The sequence below is a fragment of the Pempheris klunzingeri genome, chromosome 8, assembly GCF_042242105.1.
Source record: "Pempheris klunzingeri isolate RE-2024b chromosome 8, fPemKlu1.hap1, whole genome shotgun sequence".
Lineage (NCBI taxonomy): Eukaryota > Metazoa > Chordata > Actinopteri > Acropomatiformes > Pempheridae > Pempheris > Pempheris klunzingeri.
The window spans coordinates 20,707,399-20,729,155 of record NC_092019.1 but is presented as its reverse complement, the minus strand read 5'-3'; the positions used below and the strand labels follow the sequence as shown (position 1 = coordinate 20,729,155).

The 21,757-nt window shown below is 40.9% G+C and overlaps 1 protein-coding gene across 1 annotated transcript; it reads left to right on the top strand.

Moving 5' to 3' along the window:
* Positions 1 to 4,388: 4,388 nt before the first annotated feature.
* fhl3a (four and a half LIM domains 3a) lies at positions 4,389 to 10,312 on the top strand. The gene is made up of 5 exons (XM_070835540.1): positions 4,389 to 4,555; positions 5,629 to 5,803; positions 7,935 to 8,104; positions 8,300 to 8,486; positions 8,924 to 10,312. Exons 1-5 carry the CDS (start codon positions 4,400 to 4,402, stop codon positions 9,073 to 9,075), a joined length of 840 nt encoding a protein of 279 aa, XP_070691641.1. The 5' UTR covers positions 4,389 to 4,399; the 3' UTR covers positions 9,076 to 10,312.
* Positions 10,313 to 21,757: the final 11,445 nt, after the last annotated feature.

Genomic DNA, 21,757 nt, shown 5'->3' with positions numbered 1-21,757 from the left:
TAATATACATATATTAAAAATCCGTATTTATTTATATTATTTTATATGTTTCTCTTCTAGCATAAGGTAGAACTTAATGAGAGACATAAGAGAACAAGACCTTTTGTAGTTATGTTGTCATTTTGCTTGTACACAGCCATCTGCTCACTGCGGTCAAGATGATCTTCCTTTGTTGATGTAACATGATGTCAAGTGCTTTGTCTAGTGAAACAGATATATTACAGGCAGATTCTTCACATGCACAGCAGGGAAAGGGGGAAGAACTGGCAGGCTTGTTCCCAGCAGGCTGCGCGGACTGTTCATTTGGAATCAACCAGAGCGTAAGCAAAGTTTGGGCTGGGGATTAACAGGCCTGCCTGTGGGACTGGACTGGACAGGGTATCTGCTTGCCCTTTCAGTAACCAACCGTGACTATGTTGCCCGGCAACAGCATACAGTCTGCTTGCATTGGTCTGTTGCTCTGTGGTGTTTCACAGTTGGCCCTGAACCTCAACCCCTTATGCCAATCAGGGAGGGTTGTGATGACTAGTAGAACGTAGCCTTGGCATTCCTCTGCTATCTTGTAGCCGGATGTGTGAAAACAGATGAAAAGTCTAAATGCCTGTTTGTAGCTCAGGGAAGATGCAAAGTTTAAAACACCCCACACTATTAAGTGGTTGAACATTTCATGATTGTGATGGGTGTCGCAAGGGTATCATCCTGTTTATACCGCAGCAACTTGCCAACAAAATTCCATATGTAATCAAATAGACAGTATTTGTCATTAATTTACACATACAGCTAATGTTTTAAATCATAAAATAAAGTTCCTGCTGTCTGTATGTGCAGTTTATTGCTGGCATAGTCATACAAGCAAATATGTATTTCATAGGCATCCAGTTAATAAAGTTAATCACAGGCTTCATCCTCAGCATAGTATGAGCGTACTGTGCTTGCAATGTGCTAATTAGGGTTTCCTATTTTTCTTGTGAAAGTGAGAAATTTTGTCCGGATGGTTGAGCTAGAGGTCAAGATCAAACATTAGGTGTCCACTTCTTTCCCTTGGAAACAGTTGTTGGGAAAAAAATTGTACTTTCGAGAGCTTTTGACCATATTACATGGTATTCTTCAGCAGACTGAGTTTACACAGTTGTCCTGTAACTGTAGATTTTAAGCCAACATGGACAAGAAGTTGCAAAAGTGTTTAGATTAATGGAAATTCAAACAACTTCTGGTTTCATGATATATGGACAAACTTCAACTGGTGATGAACACCATGTGACATGGCTGAAAGCTACAGGACTAGCCAGTTGCTGAGTTAAGAGGTGAGATTGTTTGATCTACATTAGCAGTCATCCTAATGATCATGATCATGAATATCCACATCAAATAGATTTTCCTGTTTTGGCAATACCGTACTTATGACAAACAGTCTAATGTACTGCCCAAACAGAATGTCATGCGGCCATATCCTCGAAAGAGTTAAAGACACCACACAGAGACATTTCTGCAGAGTCATTCATACTGACCCATATAGCTGCATTTGATATATTTTAGTCTCTCTCAGATGAGCTCCCTCTGGATCATTATGGGGAATGGAATGCACTGTTGCCTATATTAAATAGAGGTCCCTACTTTGTGCAGCTATACTATAATTAAACTCAGTGCAATATTTCAGGACCATTGTCCAGTGGTGATTTCCTTGAAGCCCACACTCTTCCCAGGGGGCTAGTTCAGTCATGTCTCTGGTATTTGGGAACATTATTAACCCAGAGTGGGCTTCTTAGTCACTGGATCCTGGACTTGAAGGAGATGGACCTCTGCCGGGAAGTTACCATACGTAGTAGTAGATACAAAGCCCTGTGGGAACTGGCCTCTGGACCGGAGTTCATTGTGACCCAGATCCAACTCTTCTCTCCAATTTGGAATAGTGGGTTTTGGGTCAGCAATTTCTGCATGCAGTCACGTCTTAGTCCATCGCCCCAGGGGTCAGTGCACTGACGTCATGCCCCACTCTGTGAGAGCCTGTCCCGTCAGGAGTTCATTTCAGGCTCTGCATTGGCCACTCAAATGCTGATACTCAAAGTGAATCTCTCAGAAATGGAAACACCTGGAGGTCAAAGCAAACCATTCTTCTGGTCTCTAAAGTAATACATATTAATAGATTAGGCTGTGGAATCTTTGCAATTGAGTGTAACGCTCCCATCTGTGTTTTCGTGAGTCCTCTGTTACTTAATCTTAAACCCGTTGCTGGCACACTAGTTATTTTTGCTCAAAAACACGCCTCCCTGCAGACCACTGTGTGGTCATTTTCTGACCTGTGTGATCATTTTCTGACCTGTGTGATCATTTTCACGTGAAGGGACGCCGGGTGGTTAATCATCTGCATTTTGAATATTCATCATATTGTCAGAGGACTGTCTGTCTGTCTGTCTGTCTGTCTCATGACCTACTTTCTACAGCCTTTTAGTACATGGATATGTGCATGATACATGAATTCTGGGAGGGCAATAAACAGCTGCCTGATTTGCTTTGGAAATTAAAGCTGACATCAGCTGGCTTCCCAGGTTTGTGAATCATGCCTCGTCTCGTTCTCTTACCTGGCAAGCGAATGCAGCACATACCTACCTGGCACTGCTGATAACATTAAGGTCATAGTGCTCATTTTCACCTCTATACTCTGCTGATCTTATCTTGACGTTGTGGTTATGTGGGATGATGGCAATTCTCTGACGGATGGTGTCTCAAATGTACAGAAAGTGATGTTGAAATGCAGACTCCTGCTGTTCATTACACAGGCCAACCACAAATGCTTATTCTGATATTTTGCCATAGCTCCAGATGGATACTATAATAATCAGATACTAAAGATGTATCATTCAGTGCTTAGATAGAGAGATATGGCAGATGTGGGTGATGTGAGCCAGTGTATACACACGGCTGCAGGGCTGTCGAGCGTTTGCATGTACTAATTTATGTGTTAAGGCCGTCGAAGGGGGCTGAGAGTGTCTCTAGTTTAGGGGAAGTGGTGTTTTGTTAGCAAAAGGCCTGTCACTGGTTTAAATATGAGGACTATGAGCAGGTGAGGTCTGTTGGATCTTGACTTTCTCACCCAGACTCATTATGAGCTTTTGTCTGACAAGGGGCTGAGACAGATGAAACATGAGAGTCTGGGACTAATGTTTTCTTTGATGATGGATCCTGTGTGATTTGGCTTTTAGTCTTTGTTCCTTTTTCTGTGTCACCTTGTGTTTAGCTATTCTAGTGTGTGCGCATGCCTCCTGTACGCTGTGTGCATATGCCGTTTGTCCACTTGCGTGGTTAGATGTTTTTGGGTGTAAAACAGGCAGCACAGGGGCAATTTGAAGTTTGATTGATTATTATATCAGAGGTGATTATTATTACTGGGTGGTGGGAATGAATAGCCAGCAGCGCACCCTGCCAGAGGGCTGTATCACTTATCACTGGGCTTTCCTCCAGCCATGCTGTAATGTTTTGGCAACCTGATATTGTTGCCATAATGCTCTCACAATATTATTCTGTCACTTTGTTGTGTGCTCAGTCATGATCAAGGGGGCTATCGCACAGTGAAAACCGTGTATTTAGACGGTATACCTCCTGTATCCGTATATGCATGTTAGTGTAGTTGCTTCTTTATGCTGAAAGGAAGCCACTTGTCAGGGAGTCATGTTCAAACAGCTTCAAGTGTCTGTGCTTTTGTCACACACAAACTCTCACAAATGCTTCATGGGGTTTCTGTATCCATTGGTGGTCTGAGCTCCACTCACAAAAAGAGTCTTGCCTCATGAATATTTACAGGTGTGTGCGACATGTGGGCTTCACATGCAAGGATACGCTGCTTTATTCCCACTTAGCCGTGACGGAGGTTGCTCAGTTTGTATGAAGATGCAAGTCTTTATGTTGGAAATTTCAAGCGGTTGACAGACTTTGGTCGGAGTTTAATAGTTACTGAGAGAAAGCGAAGTGACGGCTCGCTCTCTCGTCCCCTCCCTGTGCACCCACCACACTTTCATCACACAGCAATAAAAGTTAATAGGCATTTGTACTGCCTCTCTTGTCGCGCTCTCTCGCTTTTCCTCTGTCTATCTTTCTTTTTCCACTTGCTCCCGCTTGCACAGTGTTTTGAATTTTGTTTGAGCTCAGCTCCATCGCTGGTATTTACAGCATAAATACGGGCAGTAAAAGTCTATACTATTGTCCAACTGCTGTGCCGGAAAAGGTGACAGAATAATTTCTCAAGACTCTCCCTCATTTTCTTCTCCTCCCCTATTGTCTCAGCCTTCTGTTCGTACCCTCATCTCTTTTGGATTGTTGGACTTATTTTTTCGTTGCTGTTTCGTCGCTATGTTGCTGACCCAAGTGTCAACCTCTCTGTGTTTCAGGTTTACAGAAAATTACAATGGCTGACCGTTTTGACTGTGACAACTGCAAGGAGTCCTTGTATGGCCGCAAGTACATCCAGTCAGATGACAGCCCCTACTGCATCCCCTGTTATGACAGCCTGTTCTCAAACACGTGTGATGAGTGCAAAGAGCTGATCGGCCATGATGCAAGGGTAAGATATCCATTTTGACATGATCAGACATGCAATCAGCTACAACAGCGACAAGTGGCGTACATGCGTACATAAGTGGCGAATTGCAATTGAAACATCACTTTTAGATTTAATAAAGGAAAAAAAAAAACATGCACCCAAATATTTCTGGCTATTCCCAGAAATTCTGTAATACGTGCACCAGAATGCACCACACACATGACATTAGTCTTTCCACACTGTGAGCCACAGTTTGAACGAAGATAAAGCTTGTCGAACATCTGCCCTAATTAGCTTAAAGCCATTTTTCACCATGTTTTGACATGGGCTCGGATAGCTAAACCAGAAGTTATGTCATGTTAATGATGCATAATTCATGCTAAATGAGGCATGTTCTATATATTTTGTGTGGCAAGGCATAGTAAAGGCTAATTTAGCATGCAATTATACAGGCAATTTCCACTAAGTCCATATAAGCCAACGGGCTAATTTTGTCTAAGATTGTAAAAATGCAGCATGAGCAAATGTCTCCCTCTTCCCCACAATCAAGTTAAACTTTAATCTTTCTTTAATGGAAAACACTAACGCGAAGTGGATCATTAAGACTGACATACGCTACTTAGTGGAGTTTACAGAATGGGGCATGCTACAGTGCTTAGTAGTTTGCTTAGCTAAGAAGTCCAATGAGTTATCAACACCCTTGTGGGCAGTGGACGATAAATAAAGCCAGCTTTTTTTGGCTTGGTGCCCTTTAGACAATCAATTCAACATTCTTGGGAGACCTTTTTGAAACAGAAGTGTGCACACAAGTACAGTACTAACCACATACTCTGTACTGCCCATGCAGACATAACATGGGTCAGTTTGACCCGGACCAGTCTAACTCTGCTCTCTGCCCCTGTTGTAACCAGAAGCTTTTGTTGGTATTTGTTAGTCTTACCGATGTTTCCTTACTTGCCTCCTTTAGATGACAGCAATTCTGAAACTGTAAAACATTAAAATAAACTTGACAGAGACTCATAATAACTAAAATGATTTAATTTCTGTGATGTGTTTATGAAATTTCCCATTGTCTGCTCTTGTTCTGCTGCCAGGAGCTCTTTTATGAGGACCGGCATTATCACGAGCACTGCTTTCGCTGTTTCCGTTGTGATCGTTCGTTGGCAGATGAGCCTTTCACCAGCCAGGATGACGCTCTGCTCTGCAATGACTGCTACTGTAATGAGTTCTCCTCCAAGTGTGTAGCCTGCGACAAGATCGTCATGCCAGGTAAAGGTGCAAGGCATTTGTGCATGGAGAGATTTGGGGGTTGAAATTTAAGTCTCCCTCCTTTTGTGCTCTCTGAATGACTCTTTTATGTTTTATTTTGTGGTTTTCGTGCACAGACTTATCTCCCAGCAGGAAGATTGTTTCTGGTTGTCTAGGATTAGAGTTGAGAGAGCTGATTTGTGAGAGTGACTTGTGAAACATCTCGCCCAATGCATTTGACAGTACCATATATTACACTGCTGTACTCGCCCGCTAAACATTAGTCTCATTGTCCCACATTTAATTTTCCATGTAATACACAAATTCAAATTTCAAGTTAGATAGGCAAATTACTTTGGAAAATGATGACAGGGCAAACTCCAGGAAGCAGGAACAAATGAAAAGTATAAAACAACAGATCAAGCAAATAAAGAAAGGAATGAGGTTCTAGAGAAAAAGACGACGGCGAGGGTCCACGATTGAGCAGCAGCCAGGGCTGAACGTGACAGAGTAATTGCCAGTCTGCTTGACTTGTTGTCTGTAAGCCAGATCTCCAGGGCTGGTGGGCTGCCAGCAGACTGATGATATGAAGAGATAAGCAAGTAAGTTATTCCAGCACCCCTGTAGCAGCTAACACAGCCCTCATAAATCAGCAAATGATTCCAGGAAGAGCACAGCATTCCCTTTATTTCTACTGAAGGTAATTTCATGTTTTCTTGTGAAGATCACACATTTGCATCACAGCATTTAGTGTGAGTGAGTAACCTTTCGATCAGAGACATCTCAACTAGGAACTGGGATTTAATACTATACAATACTGCAAACTCTCTAACATCACTGTAGCATTAAACATTCAGATGTGCTTTGATTGCAAGTCAGAATGATGTTTCATCTGCTTCAACAAAACAGCTGTATCCCTTTGTCATGCACAACTTTGCACACCCTCAAAAACAGACACACACACTTCTCTTTGTTAAACAAAAGCATGCTGGGCTGAAGTAGTTTATGCCGGTGTCAGACAGAGAGATGTAAATGGATTTCTCGTTGGGTGATTTGGTTAAAACAATTGTTCAGACAAATCTCCTGTAATGCTCAAACCAACAATACAGTGGCAACAGAGTATTGTAGCGTGGGTGGCAAGGTCAAGAGAACCAGTAAGGCACTCACTGCATAATACCACACTATAGGATCTGCACCCTATTGTTGTAGAGGTGTATATAATGTAGCGATTGACGTACTGCAGTTGATAATTTTTGCTGCTGTGTTTTGTTGGCGTCCTACTTTATATTACAGCTGTTTAATCATTTCAGTCACTTTAAAATAAAATATAAGAGGTGCAGTGGATCAGTTGGAAGGTTGGCAGTCCGATCCCCGGCTCCTCCACCTTGCTCCTGAAGCATGGCTTCAGTCTCCTCCAACTTACATTCCTCGTGTATGAATAATATGTGAGTGGGTGAATATGAATGTATTGTAAAAGTGCTTTGAGTGGTCAAAGTGACCAGAAAGGTACCATAGAAGTACAGACCATTTACCATTTCATATACATACATGCTGTATGTAGCATTTTTTGCTTGTTCTCTTTTATACTGTTTTTCAAATACTCAGACCTAATTGCAAACATTGCCTTCCTTGAGCTGCTGTAATTCCTGTAAACTTATAACCTGTGATGTTTCTGCAGAGAAACGTTAGCAATCTGTAGACAGCACTAGTACAAAATGTTGGCACCACACAAACCACTGCGTCATCATAGAATAAACCAACCGGTGTAATAAAAAACTCAACAGCCAAGGAATAGAAGATGGATTGGTTGGGGACATGGAGGGGAAAATGGCCTTTCTGTAAGGCCTGCCGCCAGTTTCCAGCAGTAGGAAAGAAGTGTGGGGCCTGCGGTATTATGATTTAAAATAAAATAAATCTTAGTGAAATAAAATGAGTTTTATGTCTTCATGCAGTTCAGCTATATTTTTCATAGTTCAATAAAATTACCATCACCAAGTACTAAACTGGTCATAACAATCCAATAAAGGATGATAAAAGATGTACACAAAAAACACAAAAAAGTTAAGTCTCCCTGTGGTCTCTGTCCTTCTTTCTGGCCCTCTTTTCTCTTTTTCTATCTCTTCCTCCTGTCTCCGCTCTTTCTCTCTGCCAGGTACAAGGAAGTTGGAGTATGCAGGCTCTACATGGCACGAGGGCTGCTTCATCTGTCACAGCTGCGAGCAGCCGATTGGCTCCAAGTCCTTCATCCCTGACAAAGACGAACACTACTGTGTGCAGTGCTATGAGGACAAGTTCGCCCCACGCTGTACGCGCTGTAAAAAGGTCAGCAAAGAACTGCCAGAATTGTTAGTTTGACTCCCACTCACCATCCCATTGTACATAATCAAAGAAACCATACAAACACATTGGAGTCATGAGAGGGATTAATCCTGGGTCTGCAGGATCATACATGGAAGTAGATTTTAGAAGTGCATTAAAAGGTTCTCCTCTTCACCTTTTGGCCTTTCTCATTTTCAGACCCTGGCTAAAGGTGGTGTGACCTATCGTGACGAGCCGTGGCATAAGGAGTGCTTTGTGTGCACCAGCTGTAAGATGCAGCTGGCAGGTCAACACTTCACCTCCCGAGACGACAGCCCTTACTGCCTCAAGTGCTTTGGCAGTCTGTACGCCAAGAAGTGTGAGGCCTGCAGCAAACCAATCACAGGCAAGAGCACTTCACTATGTTCAACACAATGATATTTATTTTGTGCTACCCCGGGTGCTACTTTTCATCATGAGTTAGGATGAAACACTTTTTACTTTGTGTGCTTAGATTCTCTCAAACGCTCATAGATTTAAGTAAAAAAAAGGGTTTCTGTACAGCACACAGCCAAGTAAAGGATGATACACACCAGTTTCAAACCAGGAAGCAAAAGAAATGAGACACGTAGATCAGAGATTTCTGTATTTATATTTCTGTATCTCTATGCTCTTTTTATTGGTTTAAAGTGGGGCGGCGGGGGTCCGTTGTGAGTTGTATTTCAATGCATACCGATCAGAATTTAGCCCTGTGGTCAGTGTCAGTCATTAAAGAAAGTCTGCCCTCTGAAGCAAAGCTCGACATACAGTTACATCTCTGTCTAATTGCTGTTTTCGTCCAAGGTTTTGGAGGAGGAAAGTACATCTCGTTTGAGGATCGCCAGTGGCATCAGCCATGCTTCACCTGCTCCCAGTGCTCCGTTTCACTGGTGGGCGCCGGCTTTTTCCCTAATGGTGACAGGATCTTGTGCCGCGACTGCAACAGCAACCTATAGAGCAACATTTACTACATTCTCACCCCTCCCATGACTTACCTTTCAGTCTTCGTCACAGCATTTCAAAAACCCCAAGTCATTACCATGGAAGGTAACGCAGGCTAACAAATGCTGCCTCTCAGGTTGTTTATATATAAAAAGATCAGTTCCTCACGGGCCCTGTGTGGGTCAGAGTTTCACCCAGGAGCTAGTGCGCAAAATCCTGTTTTGATGCTGCATTGTTTGAATGAAACACCACAAAGATTTCCTCTCTAACCAAAAAAAGTTAATGATTTTGTGAAACAAAGTTTATGGAGTGCCTTAACAACAACATTACTTATATTTTATGCGCTATTGAACCAAAGAAATGCAAAATGCTAGTCACTTTGCAAAAAAATCCTTCATATTTCATATTACAAAGTTGCGACTTTGGGTAAAGGTCCGGCTCCGAAGAGAAGACACAGAGCACTGACTCAGTGCAGTAGGTAAACCTGACAGTCTGTATTTCAAGTACGGTGGAGGTACTGTTTTAATGCTCTTATTACTGCAGTTTTAAGCATTTTGATTAAAGTTGGTCAGAAAATAAAAACAAGAAAAAAATGTAGAAAAACGTTGCTGATTATGCTTTCATTGATATAGTCAGTATATGGTAGTTATGATCAATTAAGTCATTTGCACTTTGTATAAGATAGTCTGTTGCTACCATGTTATGTGCACATAGAAACACAATTAAAAAACATGGCACACAGACCACTTTTTGTCATGTATCTGCTTTTGTTGAACTTTGCAATGACACTTATTTTTACATAAAGTTTCTTCTTATTTCTTTTTTTCATATGTTGTATAATGAATCTGTTTTTTTTGTTTGTTTTTTTATCACCGTTGCTCAAAGAGCCAGCATTTATAACCTAAAAGAAGCTAAAATGAAATGCAGTACGGTTGTGTATTGCAGGAGTATGCATGTCTTCATCTGCCATGATTTGCCTCAATAACTATATTGTTGCTGTTAATGCAGTTAGTGTTTTGTTTTTCACTGTTAGTTTGTAACGTTTATGTGAAAAAAAAAACCCCTTGTATTTCATTATTTCAGCTTTGATGCTGGTGAGTCAGAGTTGGCAAATATACATTTTATGATGAAAAATACGCCATTGAGGCGATCACAGTATGAACTTACTGTAAAAAAAGATGATAATTGTTATGGCTAAATGCTACATGTTTAGTTTTATTTGTGAAGTCTAATTAAATAAATTTACACTGACTGGTCTTCGCAGCCTTTATATTCTATGTACGTATCTGTGGTGAAATATCCATTACTGGTTTATGAAGTCATAGCTTTCTGTGGACTTGTGTTTACTGTCTAAGCCAGAGAAAACCCTTCTGGCGTGTTTAAAAAGTCTTTCTAGGAAAGATTAGCGTGTGTGTGTGTGTGTGTGTGTGTGTGTGTGTGTGTGTGTGTGTGTGTGTGTGTGTGTGAGAGAGAGAGAGTGAGTGCACAGGGCGAAGGGCATGAAAGTATGTGAGTGTGAGAAAGTGTTGGAGAGAGAAGCCATGCGTGTGTAATAAAAGAGAGTAAAAAGTTTGTGTCTGTAGGTTTAAGATATCTTTGTGCTTGTGTGGGAGACAGTAAGAGAGAGAGTGAGCACACATCTCTATATGTGTGCGTGTGTGTGCCTGAATGTATACATACACACACACACACACACACACACACACTCTGTTGTTTATGCTGAGTCGACTGTTTCATCGCCTTGATGAAGCACACATACACAGACTGCCAAATACACTCTCCTGTCGGCATTGGTGAAATGTCCTCCTGCCTGCCTCCGTTTGAGATTTTTTCACCAAAAAAGGAAATGGAAAACTCGTAGCTGCGTGGGGGAGGGAGAGAGAGAGAGAGAGAGGGAGGGTTGACTGGTGGTGGAAGTGGGAGAGAGTGTGGGAGAGAGAGGGGGGAGAGAGAGAACGAGAGGGAGGATGTTCACATCTGGAGTTGCTCCATGGCACTTTCACTGGGGGGTCAGCTCCACACATGGCCCCCTTTGGATTTATTGGAAGGGGGGGAGCTGACTGCTAGCAGGAAGGGTCAGAGGAAGAGCTGTTGGAGATGTTAACTGTATCAGATGGTACATGCACTCCGTGGACAGGTTCGACTTTAACAGCTATTACTGGTGTGAGGGGAAATGTGCTTTCTGATTTTTAGCAACAACACATTCTCTCACACTCTTTCTCCTTGATTTTGTCACATGTCTTTGTTATTATTGACCTCGAGAATAAATGCACCCAACAGACGTTCTTGGAAAACAGGACATGTCCGAGAAAGGACGGCCTTCTATTTGGCTTGAAATGTGCAAAGAGCTGCGTCGCTGGCCTCTCACACTCAGAATCTCACACACAATAGATTGGTCACCTCACACAAAAGATATTAGGCTCACAACTGTGCTGCTAGGCCCAACATGTCACTAAAATGTGCGTTTAGGTTCTGAGCATATCAAGAAGAACAGAAGTCGTCCAAGCTAGACTACATCCGCCACCTATAGTCGATATAACATATTTGGCCGTCTGCCAGTAACGTCATTTACAATTTCACCTAAAAGAGACTCAGGCGTAGTTCACCCCTTGAACACAGCTCAGCTTATTCTATTCAAAGCTGTACATGTGAAAGTTTATACTGTGTGTAGAATTGAACTTCACCACTGAAGGACACTGTACTTCCTAACTGAGACCCTTCATGCTTAGTTTTGCTTGCCAATCAATAATAATAAAAAAATTAAATTAAAATTAAAAGAAATGTGTGTTGTTGTTATACTAATTTTGGCCACAAGAGTGTGTTTTGCACTTTCGTATAATAGAAGAAGCTTTTATTTTAGAACATAACATATGTTTGTATATATGTATGTATATGTTTTATGTTATATAACAAACATTCAAGTCTAAAATGCAAAATGTATCGACTACAGTTCTGAATAAATACATTTTACTTTGAATATTAGATTATAAACACACATTTCTGTGATCTTTACTACACCATACATCACCATAGGACTTACAGTGAATTCGTAGTTGCATACAAACACGTCTCCAACCAACTTATCAGAGGAGGAATTCAGCAGTTCGAATCATGTTAATACAGGCTCAGATCCCAAAGGTTTATAGAGAGTTTGCTCCATAAAAGCAGGACTGATGAATGATTAGCACAGTCCCCATCCATATTGTATCCTTATCCTTCCCAAGTGTCTGCTCTGCCCTGTTTTCATCACTTGGATCACTTTTCAGATTAAAATCAGAGTCACAGTCTCAGAGGGAAATAAATCCTCAGAATCAAAGGTCAAGTTGTTGGGAAAATTATTATTTCTATGTGTAGAGCGCAATCAGATTAACAGTCTTGGAGATCTAAGATCAAATCTGGAGTGTAAAAATATGTGAATTATTGTATGCTTATTCCTAATCATGGCTCCTGTCTCGCATAACTTGAACTGATGCCTGATGTGGTCTGAGAAAATAGCTTAATCTATGTCATGCATTCTCTTGATTGTGTGATTGAATGAATGTAAACAGAATCCATGTGTATCTGCACAGATTGACCACACATACTGCAAATATGTCATTTCTGGTTCCTACAGATGAGGTTTTTCAAATTGAGATGATCAAGCAGCAGCTGGGGTCACAATGTGCAGCCTTTGCTGTGAGGAAATCTACACATTCTACCTCCCCAGGTGGCCAGTCTGTAAGGAGCTGTGCATGTGCAGAGCTGTACTGGTAAGTGACACGTGGAAGGCCGTAGCAGTAAAGTCTTGTTGAAATTAGAAGGTTAAATGAAAATAGGTCAGAAATGTTGACATTTCCTGCTTTGATTTCGGTCTTTGGAACTCTCTCTCCTGCCCTCCCAGTTTTATTGCACCTGTTAGGACATCTTACTGTATGCCTCCCTATTAGGCCGTGAAGTTTGGTGACCTTGGTTTGTTCCCAGTATAACTCCCTCCATTAGCACACTGAGGAGAACAGAGGCCTAATGAGCTGCATTAAGTGAAAGCACCTGTGTGGGTGTGCAGGGCTTCTGAAGTAACTGAGAGGTCATGTGTGTAAATAAGCCTTCTGTTGCAACAAATATTCATCCGTTAATTGCACTACATTCTGTAAATGTTGTTATTCATATCTCTTTTATATAAGTGATATCTCTTCCTTTGTCAGCTTTTACTCTGAAACTCGAAACAGAATCCCTCATGTAACCTTTGTCTTTAAAATGACCTGATTTTGGATTTGGCACCAGTAGAAATGTGATTGTGATGTGTAACTCTTTGCGTATGTTAGCCACTCTGTTGTAGTCTGACAACACACTCAGGATGTTTCCTTGCATTTGTTCAACTGCCCCTCAGAGACTGGATCCAGCTTGAACCAGCAGCGGTGAGTGTTGCAGCTACTCGATGTCACGTCCTGTACGGTGTCTAGACAAGCATAGCATGAGTCAGTAATACAGTGTTACTGTTCACATGGCAGACTGCTGTGTCCCAAGTACTGCAGGCAATACACATCATCATTTTCATTTATCAGCACGAGGGGATGGACAAGAATTCATTCACAGCGCAGATTTTAGTCCCACCAACTGTCTGCAGGGTCAACTAGTAGAATCTGACACACCTGTTAGTGTCAAGAGTGTCTCACCTGGTGATTACTGATTGGGAAACATGCTTGTACGAGCCATTTGGTGTGTGTATAAAGTCAGGTGTGTCATTTGCTCTTCTTGCTGCTTGAAGAAGGGCAGGTCAATCAAATCATTGCTGTGAACAGATTATTTTCTGAGGTTTTAACAAAGAAGTTCGAGCAGTTTTGTGTCAGTGGGAAGTGTTGTGTCATTAGAGCTGTTGAAATTTTGATTCCTCATGCGTTGAGGTTAAAGTCAGGAGAGTGTTGACAATCTGCTGTCAACATTCAGTCTTTCAAATCACATTTTGACTGTTAAATCAATACTAAACAAACCAACATCCAAATATCTCAACATTAGCGTGCAATTTTACTCCAAAAATACATGTGGGATGAAGATTTGAAGATGAAGATGGATCACATTTTTGTGACTTTCCAACCAAGAAGTTTATTGGGAGCTCCATCAGCTGGGTTAATATAAGTTTCATATGACCTCTATAAATCTGGCCACAAAGTCTGGAAGTGTGTGTGAGTGAGTCTACAGTCCAGTTATCAGCAGTGACGCAACAAAAGCTGAAAAATAGCCACTCCCCAATCGCACCAGATGCATTGCTGGGTTTCTGTTTTGTGTGTGAGTCACTCCGCAAGTGAGTGCAATGAAAGAACATCCATGAAGAGACAAGTTTAATTTATGTGGGAAATAAAAAGATTGCGCTCATTGAGTGTCGTTCTTTTGGGTATTACTGTCAGTCTCACAGTTTAATATTCTCACTGGGATTTGGTTTATTGAATAACTGATTCAAAGTTAGCCTTTTGATCACACAATGTATGATTAAAGATCAACATAGAAAGACATTTTGTGACCACAAGGGGAAGAGCTATGATTCTATTCAATGAGCAATACAGGCAACCTAAAGATGGTAACTAGCCAAAAAGGTACAGAAACTGTTTAAACATCAGTTCATATTAATTCATCAGAAACATATTAAATGTTTACTGTATGCAGTTTGAGAGACAAGAGACGGAAAAAAAAATGCTTTCTGAATATTTTCCATAGTGGAGCATGAAGGCTGCCACAGCTGACATAAAGTTAAACCCAGGCCATACATTTCCATTTCTTCTTCCTGCTCTCCCCTGGCCTGTGTCATTACTCAGTTTAGCTGTAGGTGTTCACTTGACAAAGTGCACTGGTCCACCGCAGTCATGTCTGTAGTATATAACCTCAGCAGACATGGGTTAACCCCAAATGTCTGAAAGATTATACTCTCATTGGTAATTCAGCATACCTCAGTGAATACTTAACTGCATGTTTGCTACTGGAGGAGCAGGAGAGTGGGGTGATGCAGAGTCACAGTGAAATGAAGATATGAAGCACTTCAGAGAAATACTGTATACTGACCTGTATGTATGTGTTCACTCTGTGATAACGCTCTTTCAGCCTCCTTTTCTTTTGAAAATTTTATGTTTAGTATTTTGATATGAGGATTTTTATATTTCCTGTTTATCTTTGTTATTGACAGTTTTAAAAGGATTGCTGAGGTACACACAACTCTTGTGTAGGTGTGAAGGACAGCAGTGCTGTTAACTGTTACCTTTATTTATTTATTTGCATAAACTAAGCGTTTTCTTGTAGTGAGTGGCCGTAGCTGTATTAGCAGTGGGATATGCTGTGTAGCCATTGCCTTCTCCCTTTTGCATGTGTTCATCTTAGGTTTGTCTTTCTGCTTAAATGATGTATCTTCTTTAAATCGCAGTGTTATTTAGCATGGAGTGTGGAGTTGGCTAAGCTAACCCTCTCCTTGCAATCAGCTGCAGCCCTTCCAGTCTGATGGTAGTTGGTTGTTTGGTATTTAGTAACATACATTTTGTATGTTAAAATGTTGGGTATTTCAATACTTGTAAACAGTTTTTTTCTCCCCCATTTGAAAAATTGCCTCTGACACTGACAAATTCTGTTCATTGGTTTCTCAAAATTCATGTGTCTGTATCTGTGCATCTGGTCGAAACCCTCTTGAGGCTGAGAAATTGAGTCTACTAAGTCTAATAAATCACTGTATTCTTTTAGTGAAAGTACCATGTTGGTGTAGTTAAAATTTGGTCCCTAACAGGACCTGGTCCAGCCCTCCTCCCAGCTTGGTCACATGGGCATTCATGTTCCCCTGAAGATGAATCCCTATGACTTTAGTGATCCCCTGACTTATCCTCTAGTGCCACCATGATGTTAACGTTTTGATTAGAGCTTTGATTCGATTTGTGTGACAATCCTCTGCAACCACTGGATTTATTATTGCCAAGACATTTGGTACACACATTCATGTACCCAAGATGCACTCATGACTTTGAATCCCTTGACTTTTCCTCTGGCACCATCATCAGGTTAAAATGTCACCATGCTCGGTACAAAGTCATGTAAAAGTAATCACATTCCCATTAATGTGAAAAGTATATCAGCATGCTGAACTAAGGTGATGAACATGGTAGACTTCTATTTAAAATCAACATGTTAGCATTTTAACTGAAGCACTGGACCACAGTAGAAAGTACAGCTGAGCTGCTGTAGTTGGCTCACTGTGTACTGAAGGTCTATGTGCTGTGGATGGGGGGAAAAAAAACAACATACATCTGTGTCCCAAGTTGACACTCACGGGGCTGGTACTTGTTGGCGAGGTTTGGGTTTGGCCTCTGTGGCTTGGCCAGAGCTCTCGTCCTCTCCATTCACTCGCCATCTGAGGTCAAGGAGTTGTGCTTGCTTGTGGGAAGCTCTTATAGTGTCTTGTAATGAGCGCTCTCAGCAGGAAAACAAGGCCTTGTTTTTCCAGAGTTCAGGGTCGGATGTGTCCAAAGCTCTGATCCGACCTCAGTTAAAATCCCTCCTTTCCTGAGGATGACTGACGACAGCTACAACTCTTAATGCATCCTGGTGGCTGTACGGTTTAATTCTCACATACGGCATACCTTACACCTCAGCACTCAGTCATAGTAACTGACCACACGCCTACCCTTCACTGTGAACCACCACAACTACTAGAAGAAATGTTTGTGTTGAAAAAATCATCTCATGCCGATGAATGTGCAGTAAGTGTCCTGTGTACAGCCAGTTATACAGTATATGCATTGTGCTTGGATTTCACACCCACACTGTATTTCACAGGGTGTAAAATGTGTAGGGACACACAACACATTGTTTGTTCTGTTGCCATTTTTTCCCTCCTCATACATTTTTACACTTAAGGGTTTAATGTGGTTTTGGAACTGAAACAGTCTATTAATGTGGGAGCGTAGGAATGTGATAAATTCTTGTAAAGCAACTCAGACTTGAAGATCTTCGCAATACAGGAATATTAATCACGTCTATTGTCTGACTGTGGTTTTGAGCTTTGGTAATTGCTCTGGCGAAAGCCATAAAAAATGCAGTGCGTGATATGTACAGTATGCAGTAAAAACTCCTTTGTTCCTGAAGAAAAAAGTAATTTGTGTCAGAGGATTATCATCTTAGTTCACATCTTTTTTCTTGGTCTTTCAGCTTAGTTTGAGAGTTGAAGTTTGTATTCGTGTACTTGTAATGTTCAGAAATGTGGAGATGATGCTGATTATACTGATTTGAAGCAAAGAAGCCTGGAGCCTCAAAACAAAAGTCTGGCAGCAGTTAATGTAATATTGACAGAGTGAAACAAAGATATTTGTCCCTGTCAGAAACGTCTTTCTGCTTATGATGCTTTCCAGCGTTTATTTTCCCGTTTTAACACAACTTTGAGCTTGAGTGGTGCAGGTGTTTGAAGATTCCACGTGTCAGTAGATGAAAAAGATAATGCAAGAGTTTGAACTGAAGTGTGAAGGATGGAAAACATCTAACAGGCGTCAAGACAACAGCTGAGCGTGGCTCACAGCTCTGTTCACTGTTACGAAAGACTACAGCAGTCACAATCAGGCCTACCCTGAGGACGGTGAAAGACGGATCAAATGGGCCAAAGCTGTTGACGGGAAATGAGAAAACTCTTGATTACTTTTCTGCTTCAGTGGGATTGAAAGTTGTCAATGAAAACATTTCTACTGCAGGATGTGTTTGAATCTGCTTGGCTTTATGAAACAGAGGTGATTTATGCGTGAGATGTGGGGTATACATCTTGGAGGAGCCCAGTGTAACGGCAGTCGTCTACTGTTGGCAGCTGGGCAGCTCTGTTGGAGCAGTTGTTTGGAGATGAGATGTTTGGAATGCGAGAAGTTTGAGGAGCGCAATGACCATGATTGACTGTAATTCAAAACGTCAAGAAGATTTAGCACTGAAAAAAAGCAGGAACACTAGCCAGCTCTTTCTGAAGGAGTGATCTGATACCTGCCTCAGTGAAGTTTAAAAAAACGAGAGCTTGTATAAGAGTTGGAGTTTGATGGAATGAGAGAGAAAAATGAGAACATACAGCTTGGAAATCTAGTGATTATACGGTCATTTGAAGGGATTTACTTGGACAGGCGAATTATGGAGATGACGTACGAAATGTCAAGAGGCCTTTTTATCGATGTTGTAAAGATGGATAGAGCTAGATGGATAGATTTCACATGTTTCTGCATCATCTTCATAATTTTTTTGCCAACTCCATGAATTAGTAACGCCTGCCTAACAGAAAGTTTTTTTCTCACAAGCTCAGATTCCCATAACCCCCCCCCCAGGACTTCTAAAGGCACATAAAGAACGATGGTCAGAAAACCATCAGAAGTTTAACAAGGACACCAGCAGAAGCCAACTGTCACAGATGGAAAAATATTACACAAATGTAGTGCGAATATAACTCATAGTAATCATTAAAATCACACTTATTAAATGTGGTATTGATTCAACAAACTGATGGATTTTAACATCATAGATTGCTATTTAATTAATTTTTTAAAACTCTTTTCTTCTCTGTTGGTTTCATACATCTCTTCCCTGTCCAAAAACTCTTTTGACAAGACTCTGGACAAGAAAAGACCGTTTTTCATTACTCATTTAGATTGATAACTTTCATATGACCTTCTGGTCCCATCTCATGAATAATTCAACAAAGCAAGGATCAATTTCAGATGATGATTCCTGTCTCCCTGTTTGTTAGTGAGTGTCTTATGTGTTAATGACCCCCTCTTGTGGTTATTTCTTTCATCGTAATTGTACACCAACCACACAGTCATGAATATTCACCATGAACTAATGAGGTCATAACATTATTGATTTCAAGTCGTGATCCTTGGGCTTAGATGTAAAGATAGAATAAGTAACTTTTTGATTAAATGATTTGATGCACAATATTGATTCCTTCTTCATGCTTGCTCAGAACATTCAGTTGCCATCAAGCGTGCTATTTATTTCATGCAGTACTGCTTAATTCCAAAAGAGGGCAGTACATCTCCAGTATCTTTTCTACCTTCACACAAGCATCCTCTAAACTTTTCCTCTACTATCAGGAGTTTCTGACCCTTTCCTCAGCCTTGGACACTTTTGGGTTAAATTAAGCTTTGTAAATAGCAACTAAACCTCATTAAATATGCCGCTCTTCCCATGCTAACCAGGGTTTTCCAGTTGCTTATTATAAGAATAATTATTTGATGCGTCATTGTTTCTTCCTGGGAAATCCTGCTTTTCTTCACTCTGCAGTAAATGTGGAGCATAGAGTCAGCCACAACCCTGCTGCAGATATTCAGTGAATCTCTTAAAGACACTTGAACATCTGGCACTGAACACTGAACCCAAGTTTGCCAAATTTGTACTCACTATTCCACCCTGATCCCTCAGTTACGATTCCCATTTCAAGGGACTTATGTCTTTTAACCATCATCAGATGTAGATTTTTTTTTTTTAACATAAAGTGTTGGCTTCCCCAAAACATGAAATAGTTTAGTTATTTTGATTTAGCAGCTCTACTTTTATAGATATCTGTTGCTCATCAAACATGCCAGGCTGTCAGTGTTGATGTACAATTCTTTGGAATATTTTTGAATCGAAGAGGACATTTTCTCTTTGTAGATTTCCAGATTCGATCTCTCAGATCTTGAGCCATAGAGAGAGGACGGTTGTGGAGCCTGAGAGATGGAAATTATAATGGATCAGTGGGATCGCTGACAGGGCATCTCCAAAGCTAATCTTTAAAGAGCTGGAAGCCACTACAGTGCAAGGGAAGAGTCCAGTAGATGCTGCTGGCATTCACTGGTGACTCAGCTGGAGACTCTTTTTGACACATTCACTGGTGTCCCAGTAGAGGCCAATGGAGGTTAATGGAATTATGATGAGAGTTATTATTTATAGTCCCGACAGCATTGAACAATTACTTTTGAATATCTCAACAGCAATGTCTTTCCAGAACCTTGTCCGTGTTACTTTAGCTAATTCGCAGACTTTGCTGAGGACAGTTTCCACTATTCGCTACATTTAAGAGGAAATAGTTCCTTATGAAAACTGAAGTGTGAGCTTTGTGGATTATCCCGAGGAAGTAATAAATCACCTCTGGAAAATGATTTTGCATCAAGTTTTCAAGTGCACTTTGCTGAGCAAAAACAACATTTGGTGTGTTAAATGATCATGATTGAATATATATGTTTCCTGTTTGAAAGCTTTACTGGTGCAAATAAACTATATACAGGTTCATTCTTGACCTTGGAAACGAATGGGATAATGGTGCTGCTGTGCTGGCAACATGGAAGAGGTGGTGCCTTTTTATTCATCTTTTACATGTCTATTTCCTATGCAGCAATTCTTAAGTCCTGGACAATGATGTTCCACACTTAGGTCAGATGCAGATGAGAACACAGAATAACAACAACATCAATAATAATAATGATAATAATGATGATAATTATGGTAATGATGATGATGATGATGATAATAATAATACAATTTAGTTGTAGTGGTAATCTTTGTATCTAAAGACTTGTCAGTCATTTCGGGTGATACCAGGCTCTGGGGATCAGGGGTTGTGCATTTAAGTCAAGCAGACATGGACTGGGTGTTCTCTATTGACGTGATGCAATCCCTGGGGTCCCGCTTAAGGGCCAAACTAAAGTAATGAAATCATTCAGTGTTAAGGATCTTGGCAAATCAAGGGCACCCATATACCCCAAAGATTTACCATTCATTTCTCTTGGAAAACATGGGAGAGGGGAACAAGAGAGTGAAAAAAAAAAAGAGAGCGGGATTGTGAGGGAGAGCTCCGTCCAGTGGAGCCAGGGTAAGAATTTATGGTCAAGAAGAGCGATGAATGTGTAATTTACGGTGCATACTCTACCATTCCCCCTGCCCTCCCTTTTGGTAATGAGAAACGGCTGTTTTGTTGTAGGGCCAAGACATGGTATACCCCCTCCATTCTGGCTATGACACACCATTAGTTTTTATTTCTGTCTCTGCTTTTACGACCCCTGCCCAGGCGCCAGCATTTGGCCAGTGATCGGGACCATCACACCATCTCAGCTCTTCCACCTCCCAAGATGGCCTCCTGTAGCCACACTGAGGGCTCGAGACTGGAGAGAGATGGCACTGCAATTCAGCAGATTCGTTTTCTCACTCTTTGAAATTGTGATTGAGTTCTGGTCAGAGAATAAGAAATAGATATCTACTAGTACAAACTCTCCCCCTGAAATTATGACTTTGAATAGAATAGAATTTCTGACCTCTCTTGTCACGTGTTTCCTTATCGGTCATATGAGTAAATGATTGCTGTTATTTTTTTCATCAGTAACAGATTGATGATTAAATTACCCACAAAAGGATCTCATTCGCAATTTAGGGCTGAAATCATTGATAAGGCCATTATTCTGTGCAACTAGAGCAACTCTAATGTCGATAATCATCCCATCCGTCACTGTGGATGTGCAGACTGGGTGTGGCTAGTCAGTTTTATTTTTTGTATTATAATTGTATTTAGTATCAAAATAATAAATTGATCACAAACAATCTCAAACATTTCTTGACAACAAGGCTCATCCCAACATTTCAATTACTAATGAGTTCTTAAGAGGGGAAAATGTTACTTGAAGAAAATAGAATTATTCATTTATCATTGTGCTTCTATTCTATTGCACGTAATTGTCATTTTTATTGTATTTA